This window comes from Anabrus simplex, chromosome 1, assembly GCF_040414725.1.
Source record: "Anabrus simplex isolate iqAnaSimp1 chromosome 1, ASM4041472v1, whole genome shotgun sequence".
Classification (NCBI taxonomy): Eukaryota; Metazoa; Arthropoda; class Insecta; order Orthoptera; family Tettigoniidae; genus Anabrus; species Anabrus simplex.
Genome location: NC_090265.1, coordinates 889503091 through 889529528, shown reverse-complemented (window position 1 = coordinate 889529528; position 26438 = coordinate 889503091). Strand labels below are relative to the sequence as shown.

The 26438-nt window shown below is 38.4% G+C and overlaps 1 protein-coding gene across 1 annotated transcript in view; it reads right to left on the bottom strand.

Annotated features, from left to right (window-relative positions):
* Positions 1 to 24948, bottom strand: part of Tgi (Tondu-domain-containing Growth Inhibitor) — a 104606-nt gene extending 79658 nt beyond the window's left edge. Inside the window, exons 1-2 of the mRNA XM_067136563.2 lie at positions 24807 to 24948; positions 24424 to 24513 (exon numbers count right to left, since the gene is read on the bottom strand). Of these exons, the coding sequence (XP_066992664.1) occupies positions 24424 to 24502 (79 nt within the window). The 5' untranslated portion in view covers positions 24503 to 24513; positions 24807 to 24948. The remainder of the gene's footprint in view (positions 1 to 24423; positions 24514 to 24806) is intronic.
* Between the last annotated feature and the right edge of the window lie 1490 nt (positions 24949 to 26438).

Sequence of the window (26438 nt, the reverse complement as noted above, 5' to 3'; positions counted from 1 at the left end):
TGATGAGTCTAGTGTCAGACCTAAGACGAAACGCTGGTTAATAGAGCAAAAGCCTGAAAAGCCTTACATCTGATATGCCTTTGACAAGGCTGGACAATGATGCAACTTCATATCTCATACCTTGTTCTTGGACGAATCGCGCTTCCACAATAATGGGAACGTCAATCACTACAACATGCACTATTGGAGGCCGGACAATCCTCACTGGGTGCGACAGGCGGCCCATGAAGTACGATGGGGAGTGAGTGTTTGGTGTGGAATCTTGGGGGATGGCCTGATTGGACCTTATTTATTTGAGAGCCATAGGACAGGCCCATGCTACCTGCACTTTCTGCATCAGGAACTCCCACTGCTGCTGGAGGATGTGCCTTTGCATGATCATTTGACGATGTGGTTGCAACAGGATGGAGCTCCACTACATTTGACTTTGCCCGTTCGCAACCAGCTGAACGAGGAATTGCCAGGAAAATGGATGGGACGAGGATGCCGTTTCTTGGCCCGCCACATCACCGGATTTAATGCCGTTAGACTACTACTTGTGGGGACATTTGAAGAACGTCGTTTACACTTAAGCGCCAAAAAATCCTGACCAGCTCCGGCAACTCATCATGGAAGCCTGCCGAGCAATTACACCTGGAATGCTTCAGCGCGCAAGACGATCTACTGGACACCAGGCCCGAATGTGCATAAACCAAAACGGTCATCACATCGAGCATTTGCTGCGATAAAACATTGTCAGGGCAGTTTTGTTCCTATTATTTCCAATCTGTATATGTCTGGCCTGCGAACTAACCGACCCTTCTTAGGACCACAAACACATTCATTCACACACAATTTGCATGAAAGCGGGTATTGAACTTACATTGTGCGCGGTACGTATTAAACAAATATTTTAAAAAATTGTAATCATCGCCTCTGACTCGAACCTCCCACCCACTCCGCCACGCCTTTACCAACTACACTACGGTTCCGTACGTCACATTGGGCAGCTTATAGCAAGTATTAGGTTTACTGTGGTCACAGTATCAATTTAATGTTTCGCCAGTGTGTCAGGTTCATATAATTTAGAAGCCACATGCATGTCTTCCAGTGTTTAATATAAGTATAACATTACGGCGTCCTATCATAGTGAGGTGGTAAATATTAAGATATCTGGTTGTGTTGTCTGAGCACACTGGCAGGGCGGATGTTTCCAGGATGGAATGAATATTGTGGGTTGCATAAAAGTGCAATGGAAGGGGCGGCTGATTTACGCTGTGTATGTACATACATATTCTGGTGAACAAATTTCTCTTCTTTCGGAATGTCTTCTTAGAATTACATATTCACTTCTAATTTAATTTCCAACTCAGATCTTGTGTTAACTGACTATCTCATTGTCTGCTTCCCTCCCCCACAAGTACTCCACACAATTAAGAAATTCACCCCAATTCTCAGAAGATGCAGATAAAATGACAACATACAACAACAAAACAATGAAGCATTATCATTATTTTGTTACTATAATTACTCAAGAAACTACAATTACTATACGGATTAATGGATTCATTATACAAAAATTAAAAAATCTAAGTCCTTACTATTTTTTCAGCAATTTCTTTTCAGTAAATAGACTACATTTTTTACTACTTGCAAGATCAACAACAGCAAAAAAAAAAATTTTAAATACAATTTTCGGTACGAACACATTAGATGAAGCTTACGAACACTCCTCCTCTATAGTGTCTTGGGCTTGTAGCCTATGACCATTACCAACTTCCTTTCCCAGGGTTGCAATAATGAAACCAAACTTCTGCTGGTATCAGTTTCCAAGACAGGCTTTTCTACCTACACCCATACATTAGTGCAGTGGAGAAGAGTATAGAAAGCAACAAATCTTCACAGATTGCAACTAGAAACATCAATCATGATGCCCAATGAAATCAGCACGTTTGAATGCTTTTCCACATACAGAATACAGATAATTCAATAATGATTGAGGATATCAAAACTTATGCCAGTGTACCAAAAAAACTGCAGCTGGCAAACATTATGCGGGGGGGGGGGGGGGGGGAGAGGAGGAAGTGCCCCAGCTCATTCAAAACAAATTTAATCAATTCACAGAGTAAATTATCCATAGAAGCAATAAGGGCATCACAGTTTTATACATGTTCAGGTAAGATAGAATGTAGATGGAAAGTAGCAACTTGCCAGAACACAGAAAAACACATCAAAGCCACAATGTTTTCAGCTGCAGCCTTTATCAGCAAAAAGACTGACATCATAATTATTACTTTATCCTCCAATGACGAAGACCAATACCATTTTTTTTAAACTTCTCTTTTGTACATTCCATCCACATGTTTTTACAAAATTATGTTTCCTGTATGATGTTTCAGTCTAAACTATAACTATCGGCCTTTTAGTGCAGTAATTGCAATGGTAGTGATGAAGATTTTTGGAAGTTTGAACTGCTTACAGAAGTCTGGAGTCTCTCCCTCCAATCATCAAACTAGTGACTGATATATTTGTGATACTTTTCTTTGAAATATTCAACAGTAGGTTCATAGATGTTGTTCTCTGCATTAACTTCCTCCAGTTGACTGATGCAAGTCTCAAACTTTGTGGCAGGGTGTATAATGTATCTTTGTGAAGAATTCGGCTTATTAGTGATAATGTCTATTCGCTGACTACTGCCATCACAGGAGACCATGAACTTCTTGATATACGCCGAATTCCTTATCCTTCAGAGCATTAGCGATGGCTGATCTGGCAGCACAATGATGTAATGTAAGAGCACCATGAGGACAGAATCCCACGATGTGAGCAAGTATGGGAACTCCCTGTGGAAACACCAAACATAAGCTGCTGTTCTGAGACCTACCGCCTACCATGCCGGCCAACATTCTGAGGGTAAATTTTCTTGACGAATGGGACTTGAACTGGTTAAACACGGTGTCAGACCACAGACTTGACACCGTAACGATCATGGCCACCAGGCGGGCTTCGTACAGCTGATAAATTAGCAGTCATCTTGATACCCTCCCACCATTCACTGTATTATAAGACCTTTATGGTCCTGGATCCACAAGTTTGTTGGTGTTTACTGCTTGTAGGGGAACACACCTTTCACTTTGTGTCCCTTTGTAGCCCAATTAAAACTTTAGGTCTGGGCACATTCCTCACCTTGCGAGTGTCTATCACGCTCCATCAGTTAAGAATTCTTTTACATGCTGCAAGACTGGATGAAATCTTTTCAGAAAATGGCCTTGCTGTATTTATAAAAGGGATTATTTGATAACAGTAACATCTTACAATAATTGATATGTATAACTGCAGCTCCATTTACAACAAAATAGACCCAAGCCCTTAAATTACATACCTACAAATACTATGTCATTTGGGATATCTAAAGTAGCTGTAAAAATTCTTGAAGAGCACCTTTAACCACTGTAACAGCACACACTAATAAACTTACTTGGAATTTTATTTGTTGGTGGTGTCTAGAATGGGTATATTAGATTCAAGCATACTGAGGTGTTCATGATGACTAACTTCAGATCAGCTTGAAGTAAAGGTGATGAAATGATCAGTGTTATCGGGTCTTGATCAGGAAGGAACTGTAAGACGTAGCTGAAGGCTACGTTGTGCTCATTAAGGTCGTTCGTGATAGGGTCTATAGCAAGGTTAAACAGTGCAGATCAATTTTGTTATAATAGGCAGTGCCAATAATATTGTTTTCAGATAGCTACGACCAATGTTATCAGATACTTTCCCAATATCCAAGAAGGTAACAGACATATTTGCCCTCTTCATTTTGGCTTGTTGTAAAAATGGAATCTGTCGAGGACTCATTCGATCACCTGGTGTATAACAGACCATCCGTCACATCAACCCGCTTCCCTTTGTGTATTAAAACTGTTCGGTGCTTCTTGAATATTAATGGAGCACACTCAGTTTTTAACATACATGCAGCTATCATGGCTATTGTTTCTGCAGCATCATCTTTAATCATCATCTGACGGAGATACCGCTTGAGCAGACACTACCCGATAGTCAAGCTAAACATTTAAACTCCAATGTAACTGGTGCAAATATGCTGACAATAATTAGGATTTATCATTTAAATAAACAGTTTGATAGTATTTACACTTTACATTGGAGCACGCAGTGACTTAAATATGTATTAATACTACCGGGTAGTTGATGTACCCGTGCTTCACAATGGAATTCTACAATGTATACAGAATTCTAGGTCAGGTAGTGTACACATTGTGAACAAGATTGTCTTAAATTGCAAAGCTCTTAACATTATCCTAGAAACGCGACGGAGAAGTCACGAAATGTCCTTTCTCACATGAAGACTGGGTTAAGGAATTTTCATAGTAATGGTAGGTCTGCTGCCTACCATCAGTTACAATCAGGTTGGGGAGTTTTTTTTAATAATGGCAGACATTCACTCTCCACCTGCCTTTTTACATCCTCAGAAAGACTGTCTTAGTGGTTTTCCCAATTGAAATGTACACAGGTCATTACAATGACGTCAGTAGGAATGGCGTGATTAATAACAATGCTTTCATATGAAATACTCGATCAAATGAAAAACCACACATTTTCTCACCTTTAACAAACAGTACTATGCTGCCGATCTAACAGTCCAAAGTTCAAGAGCTGGAATGACCAAGCCGCATACAGCCATGAGGAGTGAACACTTTTCGTATTTTTTCGGCGCAGGGGGGAGTGTCGAATAGTGTAGAGTCTCAGGGCAAAAACTATGCCCTTTTACTGATCTGTTTCCTAGGAGTACCCGATGAGTTGGAAAGTCACAATTCACTACACTGGCAGCGGAAAAATCTATCTGACGTGGGTGTAATGGTTTCCGCCAAGCCAGAGGAGAAACCCCCTCTTCACTGATAATTTGGAATAAAATGAATGTAGAATTTAATAAAAGTGAAGAGGAAGAAGCTCTTTTTAAGAAATTGCTGTTTTTAGGGTTGAATTTTGAGTTATTTAGTGAGTTGTGGTGCTATAATTTGGAGTAGGCCTAAAATGTAATTCTAGACCAGGTCATACTACTACTACTACTACTACTACTAAGTGAGCCTATGTCTTAAGTGTGCACACTGCTCATTCAAAACAGTGCATCAGAGTAGGAATACTGGAATACTATGATGAAACGGTGTGTTACGTACTAGCGGTATCAGAAAATGTATGAGCCAGAGGAATGACATGCTAAAGAATAAAGTTTTCTAACTCTCCAACCATTTCCCACACATATTCAGTCATGCTGTTATACTCGGTACGCAGCAGTAATCCCATCTATCGGAGTTGAGTGGCAACATAAGAGACAAAGAACATCACAACGAACTATGATCAATGTTATTGTTGATATTGTTGATTTCAATATTGTAGGCCTTTTCTTCAGACTCTGAAATACCCCTTTTATCACAGTCGGTAAGGTAAAACTGAATAAAATAAATGATCAGAAATTGTATTCTCTGTAACTTTTGTTATGTAGTACTTATCGACAGGATCAATAAAATAGGTATTTAAAAATTAAATTTTAGGCACCTTCCCCTAAACTACAATTTTGATCCAGGGTTAATAAAACTGTTTATAGTTTAGGCTATAGTTTCTTATTCCCTGACTCTATATACCGATTTTCATTAAATACTGTTTACCCATTTTCTCGTGGCTCGGTGTTGATATGGACTTGGCAACAAAAATACAAATTCATGTATATATGTGTTATCACAGCCGGTAAGGTAAAAATGTATAAGACATAAATGATCGGAAATTTAATTCTATATAACTTTAGTTATGTAGTATTTATCGATAGGACCACTAATAATATAAATATTTGAGAATTAAATTTTAGGCCTTCCCCTAAACTACCATTTCACTCAGTGTGAATGACATGATTAATAGCCTAGATTGTAGTGGCTCATCCCCCCGACTTTACACACCGATTTTCATTAAATTCTCTTCTGCCTTTTTCTCGTGGTGCGTGTACATACATACATACATATATGTGTATATATATATACATATATGTGTATATATATATACATATATATATGTGTATATATATATACAGAACATACACACAGACAGAAATTACAGAAAAGTAAAAAGTGCATTTCCTTGTTACTGTGGACTTGACCGATACAGAAATGCCATTCTTTTCAAATTCTGAGCAATGTACAGACAAGTCTTATTTTATATATATACAAATTACGTAAATAGCACATATCTACAATAGGTTATGTTAACTAGGTGGTCATTAAAAACAGTATAAATACAGTATAAATAATGAAAATAGTCTATGCTTACGTTGCATAATATCTGTAGTAAACAGAAAATATAGGGCATATTTAATGTTTTTCGTTTACTGGATTGCAATCCTTCAGAAATATTTAATAATAAAAATTTAAACCTTGAATGTGTCTCCCCCCCTCCACAAAGATGTTGAATATGGCTACACCATGAAGACAATGAAGTTCTCAAGTTCTTCCTATGTATTAGTAGAAGATATGGAAGCATAAAATGAACAATAACTAGCTCAGAAAGAAAGAGATAGAAGAGGAATGCTGAAGGTCAGATGGGTGGACCCAATGACAAACTAAAACGCACCAAATTGAATTGGTGAGAGGAAAACCATTTGGCAAAATTTGACCTGAAGAAGAGATAGATTGATAGGACAGGATCTTGAGAAATCTCCGATTTGTTCAGTTAGATTTAATGGAGGCAGTAAAAGCAGTAAGGGCAGACCAAGGCATGACCATGACAATACAGCACTGAAGGACCTAGGCCTGCCAATTGACCGCTGCTACGCCCAAAGGCCTGCAGATTACAAGTGACGCACAGTCAATGCAACTAATCCTCTCAGACGTAATTCTTGGTTTTCTAAACTGGGGTTGCCATCGCACTGTCATATAATTTTCCAAATTGTAATGACATAGGCTAAGTAGACCTCAAACCAACTCTCAGGTCCAGATAAAAATCCCCGACCTGGCCGGGAATCAAATACAGGGCCTCCAGGTGAGGGGCAGGCACGTTACCCTTAGACTGTGGGACCGGTATGTATCTCTGATATTTATGCAAATTTCATTGCAGAATCGTCTTATAGGCTGGAAGATACGTGTCACGAACAGATTTGCATTCAAACCTATTTCTGTATAAAAAATCTTGAGTTCTATTCATCACTCAACCTGCTAGATGCTATTCAGGAACCAAATGCAGTAAATTACAATTTTGCAATAGGTTTCTCTATTTGTTGCACACAGCCACCACACAATGTGGTTTAAAATGTAGGATGTTTAAAATACATGCCTGCAAGTTCTCCTCTTATGAGAGCCTGTTGTCCCAATTCACACACTGACTTCTTTGGACTGTGAATAATCCTTCGCTGAATGTCGTCACATAACTTCTGGTGCAATTCTTTGTTTCTTTGGCATTTTACACAGATCCTGTAGCATGTCGCTTACTGTATTAAGCAAAGCCAATATAGGATTATCCCTCTGCTGGTTTGCCATTACCCAGAAAATTTCATAGGTCTCCTTAAATGAACATGTTTTTGCGAATGGTTCCACAATGTGCACTATTTCTGCTGTTGAGGAAGTTATGGGAACAGAAGTTCACTAACTTCTCTTTAGCCATTTTCTCGTGATGCGTGTACATACATACGTACAGACACAGAAATTATGAAAAGTAAAAAATGCATTTCCTTGTTACTGTGGACATGAAATTTGCGAACTGACTGATGAAGTGAACTTCTAATAAAAGGCTGCCTACTATCAATTGTTGCATAAAAATATTCACTGCTACAGCTGTTTACTCAGTACAATATTGATGACTTGGTGAACAATCACTGTCTGCACATTCATGGCCAGGTTGGAGTTAATGCCACATCTGGATGTCTCTTAAACGTATATAACTTAATGTACAAACAATATGTCCAAATAATAGGGAACATGCTTATTTCCAGGATGCAAATAGGGCATATCTTGGTCAAGCAACAACTCTACTGCACGAAGTACTGTATGCCACTTATATATATATAAAATAAGAGTTTTGTCTGTATCTTGCTCAGAATTTGTATCGGTCAAGTCCACAGTAACAAGGAAATGCACTTTTTACTTTTCTGTAATTTCTGCCTGTCTGCTTGTATGTATGTATGTATGTATGTATGTATGTATGTATGCATGTATGTATGTAGAGGCATCAAGAGAAAACGACTGAAGAGAAGTTAATGAAAATCGGTATGAAAGTCGGGGAATGAGCCACTACAATCTAGGCTATAAATAATTTTATTCACGCTGAATGAAATGGCGGTTTAGGGAAAGGCCTAAAATTTAATTCTCAAATATTTATGTTATTCGTGCTCCTATCTATAAATACTACAAAGTTATATAGAATTAAATATCCGATCATTTATGTCTTATACATTTTTACCGTCCCGGCTATTACAACAGAGATCTTCATGAATTTGTTTTTTTTTGCCAAGTCCATGTCAACACCAAGCCACGAGAAAATGGGTAAACAGAATTAATTAAAAATTGGTATATAGAGTCAGGGAATAAGAAACTACAGTCTAAGCTAAAAACAATTTTATTCACCCTGGATGAAATGGTAGTTTAGGGGAAGGCGCCTAAAATTTAATTTTTAAATACAGGGTCTTTATTTATGCTTGGCAAGGACTTTCTCGCTCGACCTTGGCCGCCAGTGACGGTTCAGTTACCGGCTACCGTGTGTGCGTATGTACGGCAGAATACGGTGCTCAAAATCATTATCATGCATTTTATTCACCATGTTTACAGTTTATGCTCAAAATCATTATCGTGCATTATCATGCATTTTACTCACCATTTTTTAAGTTTATGCTGAAAATGTTCCCCATACGGTGCCAAACATAATCGGCATCTCCTAATGAAGTTTTCGGTTACTGTACCAAGTTCTTCAGCACTGATGGATGCAATTGCAATTCTTGTATTATCTTTAAGTTCATCTAGTGTGTGAGGGTTGTTCCCATAAACTACATTTTTTAACATTCCCCACAAATAAAAATCACGTGTCGTTAAATCTGGAATACGAGGGGGCCACAGATTTTTTACTTATGATCCTTGTACCAAACACACTTCAGTAATGAGATAACGACCTTTACGTCTATTTTTATTGTTTACTAAACCTGTACGTTTGAATCTCTTGGCCAGTTGTTTTATTGTCCAATTGATAGGAATGGGTCTCCCTGGAAATTTCGCTCGAAACTTTTGTCTTGTCCTAACGCACAATTTTCTGCACTTTTTGCAAGTATTGTGCAGATATACACGTTCACGTAACGAATATTTCACATACATTTAATAATAATAATAATAATAATAATAATTGCTTTACGTCCCAGTAACTACTTTTACGGTCTTCGGAGACGCCGAGGTGCCGGAATTTAGTCTCGCAGGAGTTCTTTTACATGCCAGTAAATATACAGACACGAGGCTGTCGTATTTGAGCACCTTCAAATACCACCGGACTGAGCCAGGATCGAACCTGCCAAGCTGGGGTTAGAAGGCCAGCGCCTTAACCGTCTGAGCCACACAGCTTGGCATTTCACATACATTACAGCACTATACACAATCGCAATAAAACACTACGACATACAGTACGCAATAGCTTCATTGAATACTCTGCTATCTCGGAGCTCAGCTCTCAGCAACTGCAGGAAGTGCCGGAAACCACGCGCGCCAGTGGCCTGTCATTGGCAGCCAAGGTCGAGCGAGAAAGTCCTTGCCAAGCATAAATAAAGACCCTGTACCTATGTTATTGGTCCTACCGAAAAGTATTACATAACAAAACTTATTCAGAATACCATTTTCCGATAATTTGTTTTATTAAGTTTTACCGTACCGACTATGATAAGAGCGGTATTTCAGAGTCGGAAGAAAACTAAATGTGAAAACCTACAATATCAAAAGCTCATAAAATTGATCAAGAATAACATTACATTGACCAATGTTTATTGTGATACTCTTTGTCTGTTATGCTGCCTCTTCTCCGATAGATGGAATTATTGCTGCGTGCCGGGTATAACAGCCTGCCTGAATATTGGCGGGAAATAGCTGGGGAGTTAGATAACTTTCTTCCTTAGCATGCCATTCCTCTGGTTCATACATTTTCTGATACTGCTAGTACATAACACACTGCTTCATCATAGTATTCCAGCTATTTAATCCCTACTCTGACGCGCTGATTGAATGATCAGTGTGCACACTTAACTGAATAATGGCAGAGGCTCGCTTATGACCTGGTGTAGAATTACAACTTCGGCCTATTCCAAATTATAGCACCACAATTCACTAAATAACTCAAAAAATTAAACCCTGAAAAGATCTGTTTCTTAACGACCGGTCTCCACTGATTAACATTTAACAACAACAACATGTTAAATGTTAACTGGTGACACCATCAACATGTTAAATATTAAATACTGTTTCATTTAACATTGCGTCCACACTTAATAAACATTTTAAACTTGACTTCCTTTGTTTATATACAGGTAGTTCATCATATCAATTTGTGGTAATACATTTAGGTGGTGTCTGGTATTTTCAAACAAGAACAATGGACTCAGAAGAAGAGGATTTGGCCTTTTTTATTGCCATTGTTGCTTCTTGTTATGATTTAGAAATGCATTTTTATTAGGCACATTTTCTCCCCTCGTCCTGCTCACTGCTTCAAAAGCAAACCACTTTGAAGTATAAACTTCGTCCGCTCTTGCCCCAACTTCTGACTTTTCTGAACTTTTTTGCAATTCTCAACTGTACTGGGAGCGGAGGGACGCTAGTTATTTTTCAGTGCACTTGCGGGAACAATTATAGATAATTTCGAGTTCCTGGAAACTGTTATCTTTCTTCGCTTTATCTCTGTATTCCTTTGATGAGACATTCCACAAAGAAGGCCTTTCTATTATATCATTAATTAAGTCCAGAGTAAACTCCCTTGCTCCACTCCATTTCTGACTATTGTTTGTGGGATGTCTCATCAAAGGAATACAGAGCTAAGGCGAAAAAAGATGAGTTTCCAGGAACTCAAAATTATCTACAATTGTTCCCGTGAGTGCATCGAAAAATAACTAGCGTCCCTCCGCTCCCAGTACAGTCAACACATAGTATTGACTAGGCGGATCATCCATCTCTCTATTTACTGTTACTTTGTAGCTTATAACAAAGAGAATGAGTGTTGCGGAGTGCTGTAACTATAATCCCACTTCACGAGAAGAACGTCGTTTAGGCCTATTGTATCTTCTTTGGTTTAGGCTATCTGTTGGCATGGAAACACCACAGAATTTGCCGAAGCTGGGCCGACATCTCACGAACAACGAATTGACTTGACATGTTTTCCACTTGGAGCAGAAAACACGCCAACATGTTAAAAGTGTTAACCTCAACATTCTGAGTTAACATGCAAAGTCAAATGGAAGACACTAGCATAATATACATGTCAATTGTAACATGTTAAATTTAACATGTTTGTATTAAATATTAATCAGTGGAGACTGGCCTTATGAAAAGCTTCTTCCTCTTTACTTTTATTAAATTCTACATTCATTTTATTCCAAATTGGTAGTGAAGAGGGGGTTTCTCCTCTGGCTTGGAGAGAAAATTTGCCTCCAAGTCAGATAGTTTTTCCACCCGACAGTGTAGTGAATTGAAATTTTCTGATCATTGGGTACTCCTATTAAACAGATGAGTAAAAGGGCATAGTTTTTGCCCTGGGACTCTACACTATCCCCCCCCCCCCCCTCAAAATTAAAGTGTTCGGCTCACGGCTGTCTGCGGCCTGGTCATTCCAGCTCTGGAACTTTGGACTGTTAGATCGACAGCGTAGTATTATTTGTTAAAAGTAAAAAAATTTGTGGTTTTTCATTTGATCAAGTATTTCATATGACAGCATTGCTATCACGACATTCCTACTGGCGTCATTGTAATGACCTATGTTGATTTCACTTGAGAAAACCACTAAGGCAGTCTTTCTGAGGATGTAAAAAAGGCAGGTGGAGAGTGAGTGTCATTATAATAAAAACTCCCCAACTTGACTGTAACTGATGGTAGGTAAGTGGGCCTACCATTACAAGAAAATTTCCTAGCCCAGCCTTCACATAAGAAAAGACGTTTGGTGACTTCACCGTCACGTTTCTAGGGTAACATTAAGAGCTATGCAATTTAATACAATCTTACTCGCAACATGTACACTACCTAAGGTAGAATTCTGTATACAATAGAATTCCGTAGCGAAGCACAAGTACATCAGCTAGTAATAACTAAAGCCTAGGTATTTCAGTTTGTTTCCATTTCTCTTGAAGGCACAGATATTGTATGTCTGGACATACTATGTTGCTGATGAAAATTTCCACTTCTTAGCACATTGATAGAGTGCAAATATTGGATGTCCTGGAGATTCTATGTGGTTGTTCAGCTGTAAGTGCAGATGGAGCACTTTTCTAGATAATGAAAATCAAGAAATGAATAACCTAGCATGCGAGCAGAACATTATATTGTCTTGGGTATATGCCTATTAAGGCGACACTCCGGAGATAAAAATCTATATTTTGGTCATTTTAGTAATTTTTTTTTAATGACTGTAATTTAAAGGACTGTTTCTTCTCGTCGCATATTCTGTTGAATTCAAACAATTTATCACTTTAATAAAGCTTTGACAGTCTGCACGCAGCGGAAATTGGCGTGGCATCTGCTGAACTGCTTTGTTAGGTAGGTCTAATGATGTCATTGTCATGTTTCCATTCAATCAAATATGCCTGTTCTTTGCAATTACACATCCATGGGATGGGCCAACAGGCCCCCGTCCCAATGTATGTATACAGAATCGAGCTGTAAGATCTACCATATTTCCCAATGAATTTATAAAGCCTGTTGTGGACTAATAGTTCAGCACTTGACTGTCATTGAGCAACATTGTATGCTTGTATTGGTATTCCTGATGGTACTATAACAGTGCCGACAACTATAAGTTTTTTTTGTATGTTTAATCTTTTTTGTGAATTCTGTGGTGGTAGCCAGTCTGTTTACTTTTGTAAAGTACGCACGCAAGTAACCTCTTGTAGTTGGGTATCAAATATACTGTTATTATTGGAAGATAGTGTGCTGTAATAATTGATAGCTTGTATCCAAAGGAATAAACATAAATCAGTTTTAGCTAAGAGATGAATTGGTGAACTTTTGATAGGAAAGAGATGGGGATCAGCTATTACCGAACAGGGGTCTCCAATGAAGAAACCCGAAACAAAAGGCCATGAAATGTTATTGGAATCAGATTGTTCTCATCAGGAAAGTGCAACATCAACTTCAAGCGATGTAAGCCCCTGCACCTATAGCCAACAATCATGACAACAGAAACTACAATCTCCATAACTTCGATGCAGGAAAAATTGCATTGTGAAAAACAAAATGCAGGTGAATCAATTTCCATTCTTTGAAGGAGGAGAAGAAGAGACAAGCTACCAGAGTTACTAGTATTCATACAAAAGCTGCTACGAAAGAAAAGGAAGGAAAAACATACGGTTCTGGTGACTTTCGGTAATGAACCAGAAGGAAAACACCACTTGAACTTTGCTTTAATTTTCCTGACAATTGTAATTTTACATTTTTCTCCCATAATATTCTGCCAAATGTAACAAAATTTGTATGGTATATGAATCACAATTATATTAGTATATATTAGTAATTATTTATCACTCTTTTGGACGAATAGTGTTATGTTTATTTTAACTCTTGTGTATATAATTGTATTTATTTACTGTGCTTAATGAGATACTTGTAATATTTTGTAACTATGCACCTATGACTCTGTCCACTGCAACTGCCAGTTGCCTAACAACAATAAAATTCTATTCTATTAGGAAACCTGTGTATGGTATTTTTGACTGCAGAATTTTTTCAAGTAGTAGGGATTTTTAAGAACAAAATTTTAGAACATAAAATTACACAAACTTTAGTAGGATATATCTCCTTATATAAATTATGTACAGAAAAATCAATATGTAGTGCTTTTTAAAGAAGTATTATCTACCTAATTACAAATTTCCATTAACATGTTAATTAAATTTCACAAAAAAAAAAACTTTTGGAAATACTATTAATTGTATATTAAATTAAAGTGTGTGATATCTCTACTTTTATGTAGGTGACATCCCCACAAAGTTTTGTGAAAATCCATGCACTAGGTAAAAATATCTATCTCAGGAGTGTCGCCTTAAGCTTAAATATTATCAATTATACAAATCGTTTGGTTAATGAAGTTTTATATCCACGGGTATGATTATGATTATCATCATCATCATCAATAATACAAATAAATGAGAGGTTATGTATCTATTATAATCATTTTTGTAAAATTTAAAAAAGTAAGGATGATACCGATTAATTGATTGATTAATTATTAATTTTGTTACAGAAGGGACTTGAGCCTAATAGCATAGCATACAAGCTGCCCCTTCAGAAGATGACCTCTTAGCTCCAGGGATTAACCTTAGCCAAGCGTTACATGTCTTTATCCTGAACCCATCTACTCCTGCGCAAGCGATAGGCGTGTTTATCCGGATTTTATAGTTATACGCTTTTACAACCGTATGTTTCCTCTTAGGGTTGAAATATTAGTCGATAGATGCCAGGAGCGTACAGACAGGCAGACCTTTATTTAAGCTAAACACAGGAATTTGGAATTTAAAAAAGAAAGGGTTTGTTCCAAAGCGCGGTTTCCATGCTGTTGTACTTCACATAAGTTTGTTGACATTGTGAAAGTTCGTGTTTTGTCTTTTCTAGACATTATGTCATGAAAATATATTCAAAACGAGAGTGAATTAGAGTCATAATTATTAAATAGTGATGATGAATACCCAGAAATGAGTGATGAGTGGAAAAGCGAGAAAAGTGAAATCGCTGCAAGTGAGTGCAAAACTAAGTGACAGAGCAGACAAAGACGATGAAAAAAGGGTTTTGTGGCCTATGTTATCTGTAAGGCCCAAAAAGTAAGAAAAGGGACTATTTATTATAGTAAAATTTGCACAGCAAAGCCATTCTTACACCCTGACACATACTTTGAAATGTATCACAAAGTGAAAGTTTCTGAACTGTCAGGGAAGACTCAATATCATGTGTATAAAATTGTATCATAAATACTAGTTAGATTGTTACTGTACATTTTATTAGTGAATTTGCCAGTTCAATATTTATAACAGTAGTCATAGTGATTTATGAAGTAGGGTAGAAAGTGAATTACAGCTCAGTTGTTGAGTGATCTTAATTGAGACTATTTTGTGTTGTGCCTTGTGCCATTTTTGCACTAAAACCAACAATAATAATAATAATTAAATTAATGTCGTATAACATTAATTTAATAATTATTATTGTGATCACAATTCAATACGGATCAAAACTATGAAGTTGACATCCTATGACTAAAACCAACAGTTAAGGATTTATTTTTTCAAGATTATATGGTACCTATAAGCTGACCTCCTGAAATCAGGTATGAATGACTTAATAAACCTTTGAGTACTTACATATTTGCATTTTCATGTGTGTTATGAATAAAAAATATTTTTACAAAAAATAATTACGCTCGCAAGCAAAAACTTATCCGCTTGGCAAGGGCTAGTACCAATATAGTTTGTTTTCATAAAAATTCATATAACTACGCTGACCTCTTCACTTATGGTTGAGAATAATTCAAAAGGTCCTGCAGTAAATGTTTTGAATAATCCAGATAGCATACCAAGCATGACTATAAATGAACGAGAAAAAAAAAAAATCTGTTCGCACTAATGAAGACTGGATGAAAAAGAAACTGAAAGCAGATTCAGCTTCATGGAAGAAAAAAGTAATTAAAAGTCAGTGTGTATTAGGAAAATCATACTCTCACAGAACAGGTAGACTTGTTGGTGAGAGAGAGAGTATAAGATGACCGATTAATCTAAGTGCAGGTTCAACTGTTCAGAAAAGATTTCCTTTGAAAGCAGATTTTGTGCCATGAGTATTGGTTTCTTGCAGATACAAATAGACACTACAGATTTGTTCGCTTGTTACTGATAAACCTATACAGCGCAAGAGGAAATGTCCCGACTGTTAAAAGAGGAAGAGTAAATCTTGAATATACCTTACCTCCTGGAAATGGAGTGGAAAATCCCAGGGTATGCGTGACATTTTTTGTAATGCTTTTCCAACAAAATTTCCAGTAATACACCTGGCCTTGAAATATAAAGGTGGAGGTGGTTCTTACATGGGAAATGACAGATCAGGAAAATGTGCAAGAAATAAAACTGGCATTGAACACAGGGATCATGTCAAGATGCACATACATGGCAGTTTTCCAAGAATGGAATTCCACTACTGACGAGAAGATTCAAAGAAACTGTATTTGTCTATGTGGCACAGTTGTACTAATTTTCCTGTGCTACATACTGTCCAAATAAAAAAAATAAAAAATAAAACCTGTCTCACAGTTTGTGTACAAGGCTATAGTCAAGAGCTATCCTCTCACATACCTAGGACTGATCAGAGTTCAAGATGTAATCAGTATTCCAGTGCTACTGATAAAAAATTACTAGTGAATGAATGGGAAGGACCTAAAGATGTAAATTAGCATTTACAAAAATTCAAAAAGATGATGGTTACACTTTATTAGGTAGTTCACATTTTTAGAAAGGTGAAAATCATACAAAAATTACGTGAAACGATACTGATAGATGAAAGGCGAGATCGTTTGTTTATGCTTGCCAGAGACCCACGAAACTCCCCCCCCCCCCCCCCTTTGCTATTTGTTTTTTGTCGCACCAACACAGATAGGTCTTATGGCGACTACGGGATAGGAAAGGCCTAGGAATGGGAAGGAAGTGGCCGTGGCCTTAATTAAAGTACAGCTCCAACATTTGTCTGGTGTGAAAATGGGAAACCACACAAAACCCTCTTCAAGGCTGCCGACAGTGGGGTTCGAACTCACTGTCTCCCGGATGCAAGCTCACAGCTGTGTGCTCCTAACCGCATGGCCAACTCGCCTGGTGAACCCTCCACCCCTAGAAGTATCTTACTTATATAGAAAAATTAAAACAGACACTATGTCAAACTCCACGTTGCAGCCACGCTTATGCTTACAGGCACCTTTGTTTGTCCCCCAACCCAATGGTCTTGTCAGTAGCTGGATGCAAGTTCATAAGTTAGCAGCCTTGAGATGCGGGCTGTGACATCACACGAGCTACGCCATGTTGGATTCTTAACCTCCCTTTTGTGAACTAGTTAGTAAAGTTTTACTGAAAATGAAAATCCACAGCCTGTTCCAGTCATTCGACAGAGTCAGGAACGGAATGAACGAAGCCCCCATCTAGCGGCGAGGATACGAATTGTGCCGGCTGCCGAAGCCTGTAACACTCCTCTGGGGCAATGATTAATGAATGGCGGATGAAATGAAATTATATTGGAGAGTGCTGCTGGAATGGAATATGACAGAGAAAACCGGAGTACCTGGAGAAAAACCTGTCCCGCCTCCGCTTCGTCCAGCACAAATCTCACATGGATTGACCGGGATTGGAACCACGGAACCCAGCGGTAAGAGGCCAACGTGCTGCTGCCTGAGCCATGGAGGTTCAGTAAAGTTTTACTAAGAAGAAGAATACAAATCAATCTAAGACAAAGGTGTTTCACAGAGCAGTAACTTTTGATGTACAGCAAATACTGTCTGTACCATTTGCAAGTGAAATTAAAATTTATTATAGCAGGAAGCTCTCATTGTTTAATTTTACTGTCATAAGATGGCTACAAATCACAAGGAGATGATGGATAATGCTACAGCTGGGACAAGACAAATGGTGATAAAGAGTCGTCAGAAATAGAGACTTGTCTCTTTAACTACCTTCCTAATTTGCCTGAAAGTGTCACATGTTCTCAATTTTTCTGACATATGTGGTGGGCAAAACCAAAATCAGTTTTCTTCTGCAGGTGTATTTTATTCTGTCAAGAGTCAAAATTTACAGGTATGCCAATATGGAATTCATGGAAAGTAGGCACTCCAACCAAGAAGTAGATTTAATGCAACAATAGTGTGTACCTGGAAAGCACAAAAGTATATACACGACCAGATGGCCTATAAGAATAGAACTGAAGGATATGAAAGGGTGATTGGTAAATGTGGGGAAGATATGGAAGCTAATGGGAATGTTTGCTGGACTTCTGTGCTAGTATGGGTTTAGCTGTTACGAATACACTCTTCAACCATAAGGCTATTCACGGGAGGCTAGGAGTACCAGATCCTATGGGAGTAACGGAGTCCCACTCCCATTTGACAGGCAAGGGACTCCTTGGAAACAACTTGGTGAACGAAATGGAATTCGATAGGGAGCTATCAATATTAATGGGGCTTATGGAAGAAAGAAAGTAGAACTGGCTGAGTCAACAAAGAGGATGCATCTGGATGTGCTAGGAGTAAGTGATATTCAGGTAAGGGGAGATAACGAGGAAGAGATAGGAGATAATAAAGTGTACTTGACAGGTGTTAGAAAGGGAAGGGCAGAGTCTGGGGTAGGGCTCTTTATCAGGAATACCATTGCACGCAACATAGTTTCTGTTAGGCACGTAAATGAGCGAATGATGTGGGTAGATTTGTCAGCTGGAGGAATTAGGACAAGAATTGTGTCCGTGTATTCACCATGTGAGGGTGCAGATGAGGATGAAGTCGACAAGTTTTATGAAGCATTGAGTGACATCGTGGTCAGGATCAACAGCAAGGATAGAATAATGCTAATGGGCGATTTCAATGCGAGAGTTGGGAATAGAACTGAAGGATATGAAAGGGTGACCGGTAAATGTGGGGAAGATATGGAAGCTAATGGGAATGGGAAGCGTTTGCTGGACTTCTGTGCTAGTATGGGTTTAGCTGTTACAAATACATTCTTCAACCATAAGGGCTATTCACGGGAGGCTAGGAGTACCAGATCCATTATAGACTATATCTTAACTTGAATTCAGGAAATCTGTTAGGAATGTACGAGTTTTTTTTGCAGATTTTTCGATGATACAGACCACTATCTGATCTGTAGTAAACTAGGTATCTCTAGGCCTAGCGTAGAGAAAGTGAAATCTGTCTGCAAACGAATAAGGGTAGGAAGTCTCCAGGACGAGGAAATTAGACAGAAGTACATGGATATGATTAGTGAGAAGTTTCGAACAGTAGACAGTAAGCAGGTTCAGGATATAGAAAGCGAATGGGTGGCATACAGGGATGCTGCAGTAGAAACAGCAAGGGAATGCCTAGGAACAACTGTGTGTAAAGACGGGAAAAAGCGAACATCTTGGTGGAATGATGAAGTAAGAGCAGCCTGTAAACGTAAAAAGAAGGCTTATCAGAAATGGCTCTAAACAAGGGCCGAGGCAGACAGGGATTTGTACGTAGATCAAAGAAACAGAGCGAAACAAATAGTTGTTGAATCCAAAAAGAAGTCATGGGAAGATTTTGGTAATAACCTGGAAAGGCTAGGTCAAGCAGCAGGGAAACCTTTCTGGACAGTAATAAAGAATCTTAGGAAGGGAGGGAAAAAGGAAATGAACAGTGTTTTGAGTAATTCAGGTGAACTCATAATAGATCCCAGGGAATCACTGGAGAGGTGGAGGGAATATTTTGAACATCTTCTCAATGTAAAAGGAAATCATCCTGGTGGTGTTGCAAACAGCCAAGCTCATGGGGAGGAGGAAAATGATGTTGGTGAAATTATGCTTGAGGAAGTGGAAAGGATGGTAAATAAACTCCATTGTCATAAAGCAGCAGGAATAGATGAAATTAGACCTGAAATGGTGAAGTATAGTGGGAAGGCAGGGATGAAATTGCTTCATAGAATAGTAAAATTAGCGTGGAGTGTTGGTAAGGTACCTTCAGATTGGACAAAAGCAGTAATTGCACCTATCTATAAGCAAGGGAACAGGAAGGATTGCAACAACTATCGAGGTATCTCATTGATTAGTATACCAGGCAAAGTATTCACTGGCATCTTGGAAGGGAGGGTGCGATCAGTCGTTGAGAGGAAGTTGGATGAAAACCAGTGTGGTTTCAGACCACAGAGAGGCTGTCAGGATCAGATTTTCAGTATGCGCCAGGTAATTGAAAAATGCTACGAGAGGAATAGGCAGTTGTGTTTATGTTTCGTAGATCTAGAGAAAGCATATGACAGGGTACCGAGGGAAAAGATGTTCACTATACTGGGGGAATATGGAATTAAAGGCAGATTATTAAAATCAATCAAAGGCATTTATGTTGACAATTGGGCTTCAGTGAGAATTGATGGTAGAATGAGTTCTTGGTTCGGGGTACTTACAGGGGTTAGACAAGGCTGTAATCTTTCACCTTTGCTGTTCGTAATTTACATGGATCATCTGCTGAAAGATATAAAATGGCAGGGAGGGATTCAGTTAGGTGGAAATGTAGTAAGCAGTGTGGCCTATGCTGACGACTTGGTCTTAATGGCAGATTGTGCCGAAAGCCTGCAGTCTAATATCTTGGAACTTGAAAATAGGTGCGATGAGTATGGTATGAAAATTAGCCTCTCGAAGACTAAATCGATGTCAGTAGGTAAGAAACTCAATAGAATTGAATGTCAGATTGGTGATACAAAGCTAGAACAGGTCGATAATTTCAAGTATTTAGGTTTGTGTGTTCTCCCAGGATGGTAATATATTAAGTGAGATTGAATCAAGGTGTACTAAAGCTAATGCAGTGAGCTCGCAGTTGCGATCAGCGGTATTCTGTAAGAAGGAAGTCAGCTCCCAGACGAAACTATCTTTACATCGGTCTGTTTTCAGACCAACTTTGCTTTATGGGAGCGAAAGCTGGGTGGACTCAGGATATCTTATTCATTATAAGTAACAGACATGAAAGTAGCAAGAATGATTGCTGGTACAAACTGGTGGGAACAATGGGAGGAGGGTACTCGGAATGAGGAGATAAAGGCTAATTTAGGAATTAACTCTGTGGATGAAGCTGTACGCATAAACCGGCTTTGGTGGTGGGGTCATGTGAGGCGAATGGAGGAGGATAGGTTACTTAGGAGAATAATGGACTCTGCTATTAAGGTAAGAGAAGTAGAGGGAGACCAAGACAAAGAAGGTTAGACTCTGTTTCTAACGATTTAAAGATAAGAGGTATAGAACTAAATGAGGCCACAACACTAGTTGCAAATCGAGGATTGTGGCGACGTTTAGTAAATTCACAGAGGCTTGCAGACTGAACGCTGAAAGGCATAACAGTCTATAATGATAATGTATGTAAATTTCACCTGTGATATTGCGTATATTGCCAACAAAATAAAGGTGTTAGCACAGGCACACAAAAGTACGTCTTGCAAACAACGTGTTCAGGACCGCTGTTAATGTCGTAAACATGAAGATATAAATAATGAGGAAACAGAAGCGTCAGTTGATTATCGTTATGGTGGTTACTAACACAACAGAAGATAATGATTAACAGCTTACAAAAAACACAGAACATTATTCCAGAATACTAGTGGTATCTCTTGGCAAAGGTTTCCTACAATATTACTTGTATAAAGGACCACATTTTCTACGACAATCAACCGACTCTTCTGTTTCCTCATTATTTATATCTTCATGTTTACGACATTAACAGCGGTCCTGAACACGTTGTTTGCAAGACATACTTTTGTGTGCTTGTGTTAACGCCTTTATTTTGTTGGCAATATATCCAATATCGCATTAGGTGAAATAACAGCCGATTTTAATTTGAACCAATTTTATTAGAACCACATAATTTTATAAGGAGTCTCGGTCTCATTAATTTTAGAATTACCATAGACAATGCTCCAGTAACATGTTTTATTAATGTATCAATGTATTATTCACATTAATTCTGAGTAATTAGGCTACAAGGCTAATATTTTAGCTTCTCTTATAATATTATGTGTAACTTTTTAAAGTTTTATTTTAGGCTGAAGATGCCCTAAATTAGGGGGCGAAACATGTCTGAAAATATTAAGTATTAATATATTTATGTAACCACTTATAAGTGGATGTAAAGTATTGAACAGGTGGTTTAATGAATACTTTCATGGTTTTTGAACCATCGATCTAGTCGCAAAAATTATTCAAAGAGGCTAAGTATGTCGGAAGCAAAGAAGGATCTACTCAATTTACTGAACATTAGAGTTTTTCCTTCTGAATACAAGTATTTTCTGGAAGACATCCCTACTGTATCATGGGTGACTAGTGCCAGTATTCAGAAAGGATGACTCCACTGCTGAGTAAATGCTTCTTTGCATTGTGGATAAAAGTGGCCCCTCTATGGACCTATTTAAGCTGAAAGTGACACTTTTCAGTCTTGACATATGCTTTGGAATGCATATGGGACCACCTGAAGAAGAAAGACCTGAAACTATTAGAAAGTGTGAAAGCAAGGTATTTGAAAAAGGCTATGAATCTTTCAAACTTCACCCTTTCCGGCCTAGTGTATGTACTGGCTCGGCAGGAAAACTACATTGAAGAACTTCTCATGCAGTTGCAATTGCCATCTACAGAGGCCTATCAACAATTATTGCATGAGCTGCAAGAGAAACGGAAGGAAATGTGTGACGATTTCTATGCAACCGAAGCAATGATGTCGACTGACTGGATGACTCAAACTACGAGCTGTGACATGTAGTGACCCGCTTTGCGGTTCATGGGTTTCACCTTAGAGTGTGTAGCATGAAGAAGTTCCACGTCCCGGATGTACAGTGTCTGTGTGAACTATGCGGACGGCCATGTGACATATCACGTACTGTGGTGTAATCGACGCGGTTCCTCTCTAAGAAAGTTCTGTGAAAATTAATGTTTCCATGCACACTGTGCGAAATTCTATACTATTATTTAACAGTAGCCGCTTACTATGAAGGATAATGATGAAGTATTGGTCTCTTTTGGTACACAAGCCAGGCGAAAAGGTAAGGAGTGAAAACAGAAGACTCGGACATCTTGCAAATTTGATACTAGTTACTTATCGTATGACATTTAGTACTGGGAGTGTCAAGGACATGTTTGGCTTGTTTGGTGCAGGTCTTTCTATTTTATGCCCATGATCGCTTTGCATGCCTGGATGTAGGATGATTTTGAGAATGAGGTAGGAAGAGGGTGAAATCCAGTGTTGGCACGTAGCCTACTCCTGTCGAATAACATCAAGGGGTCTGCTCAAAACTTTACATCCCCATCCGACAAACAAACTACCAGCCACAGCGTCACATGCCCTCACTCCACATGAACACCGCAGCGAGGTCTGGAATTAAATCCAGACTTTTGGCACGCATCTTGTGATTAGAAATTGTATTCCTACACCTCTCCTACCCTGCCGGACAACATTCTGAATGCAATTTTCTTTTTTTAACCAACGGGACTCGAACTGGCTAACCACAGTGTCAGACTGTATAGACACGAAACCTTAACGATCATGGCAGCCAGGCAGGCTTGTGATGCTAGCGACTGTTTATTTATGTGGGAAAACAACATGACCATCAGCTCCAAATGTACTAATAAGAGTAGTATGATGACAAAAAGTTGGTCAAGAGAGGTGACAGAAGGGATAACAGGAATTGCCCAGCAGAAGTAAGTGAAAGCAATGTGCTTCCCACACACAACTCTGAAGTTTTGACAATGAAAATCCAACATAAATACGGCAAAACTCTTGGAAAGTGTAAGCCTGTGAAACAAGCAGCTAGTTTATTGGTTATCAGTCACTGAAATGCTGAAAATGCAACCCACACACACGTATTTCAATTGAGCCTAATCCTTATATACAATACACATTAAGCATACCAATAATCTGTCAATTACTAATACACCTAAACAAAGCTTAACCTGCTATGTTTCACTTTGCTCAGCATACTGTAAATACACCAACAGTCTGCCACTCATCAGATCCTAACAAAGGCAAACTGGTTCATAGAAACAGACACATCTACAGAACACCTAATCCCCTATGCCTCTCTCCCTCATTTGTTTGGTGTTTTCACTAACATCGAGTGGCGATTCAGCAGTTTCTGTGACAAAGTAAACTAGAACAACCATAGTGCGACTGCATTCGAGAGGTGTGGTGATGGTGACTGAAAGACTTACAAATTAATATAAAAAACACAACAGACTAATCATATTAACAATTTATTAATTAAAATAAGTGGACTACTGTTAAGAAAAATTAAAGATAAATCAAACTTTCCAAGAATGTCAACAATGCTGTAAAGAAACAAGGAAATAAGGGATGAAATTAATATCTAACCAATGAACTAGGTCTACAATACCATCAAATACCATAACACTGCAACAATTAAGATGGAATTCTTGTATTTTTTTAAGTGACATACAAAATATGCTTTTTCAGTAACTAAAATTAATGAAATTAAGGAAACAAACGTACCTAATTCAGGAGGTGAACTATCCTGTACCATTGTTGCTGCTCGAGACAAAACATCGAGTGGAGATTCAGTAGTTTCCATGACGAAGTAAACTAGAACAACAATAGTGCAATTGAATTCCAGAGGTGGTGGTGGTTGTTACTGGTAAATTTACGAAATATAATAAAAAACAGAAAGACTAAAAAATTAACAATGCAACAAATTCAAGTTATTTTACGAAAAATTATCGTCTGTTTCCAGGTTACCTAAATGGTATACAATTCTATCAATCGCCACAATGATAAGAATACTCTAAATAATTAAACACTATTAATGATTAAAAACATACAATTTACAAGCTTAAATTTTCGCACTCAATGACGAAATGTTGATCAGTCAAGCTTACTTTATTTAACCGCGAGATAATTATCTTGAAACACACTCGATTTTACACACAATTTCATAAATTCCACAACACTATTGAACTAACAAACAGCCTTCTGACATTGTGCCCAACCTCGGCATTTTGGAATGTAAGGAATGAAAAGAATGGAGCCAGCGAACCTGCTGCCATCTCTGTTAAAATATGTCAAATGTTTCCACGTGCAATTACTGTTCTTGGATTGGTTGATGGAAATATGTCGTCTGATTAGGAGCCCAGGTTGTTATGGGTATGGGTATATATATATATTTCAAAGTATCAAGACCGTGACAAAGTGTTAGGAAAACTCGGAACACATGAAAATGCGCAATTCTATAAATATCTAAACCTTATTTCCCCACAACCTATGTTACTACTAAACTTGTTAACTTACGTCATCATCATGGAATGCTACCGCAAAACAGTATGACTAAAGCAAAGTATATTATTCTATGGCAATTGGATAATAAAAATACGCAATAACAGCTTAATTTTGCCTAGTTTCAGAATTTCATATGAAGAATACGCGTTCTATTATTTGAATACAACTCCTAGTTCGTGAAGTGGCTGACTATGAAAAATAACAGAAGGAAATGCATATGCCGAAAGTCTACTAACGACAGTTTGAGGACACATAAGAAAACGCTGAATAATTTTGGAAGAACTTTCTTTACGTAGCACCGACACAGATATGTCTTATGGCGACGGTGGGATAGGAAAGGGCTAGGAATTGGAAGGAAGCGGCCGTGGCACAGCCCCAGCATTTTCCTGGTGTGAAAATGGGAAACCACGGAAAACCATCTTCAGGGCTGCCAAAAGTGGGATTCGAAACCACTATCTCACGGATGGATAATTTAAAATGGTATGGTATAGGCTATAGATTAGGTTGAAAATGTTCCTCTTCAAGCCAATATTCCTCAGCTTAGTAGCCTATCTCGAAAAATTCAGAATTGTCTTACAATCCCAAATGGGGAATATCTTGAGCAGAAACAACAAAGAGTATAATGTGATAGGGCGCTTAACATAAAACTGTTTTAAAACTTTATTGCGATTTTTTAATATATATATATCATTTATGACTGGGGCGAGAGGGTTGCAAGCCCAATTATGGCTCTTTCTGGTGCTGCAGTCGCGGTCTGGAAGTGAGCGAAGTACCTTGTGATCTTTCCTACTTTTAAAGACGCCACTCAAACTTATTCGTCTACTAATGTCGTTCCACGCCATCTCACCGTTGACAGCTCGGAACTTACCACTTATGATATAGATGTTGATTCCCATAGGGAATCTGAAATATTTGTCCCGAATGAGTAAATTTATAATGCCAATGTAAATGATCTCTTATTGGACATTATAAATTTTCCAGCTAAGTCATTCCTGGTTGCCAGCGCTTCGCCCTCGTGTGCTAGGGTGGGCTCCCTATGGGAGACTCAGAGTAGGATGTGTCAGACCCTACCCACTGATGCTGGGGTGTATACAGGTGAACTTATCAGAAGCCCTTATAAGAGGCACAGACTGATAACTGCATACGGGAGATAAATCTCCACAATGGAATTATTGCCCGCCTACCAATTCTGAATGGAAAATTCTAAATTCCCCAGCGTCAGTGGGTAGGGTCTG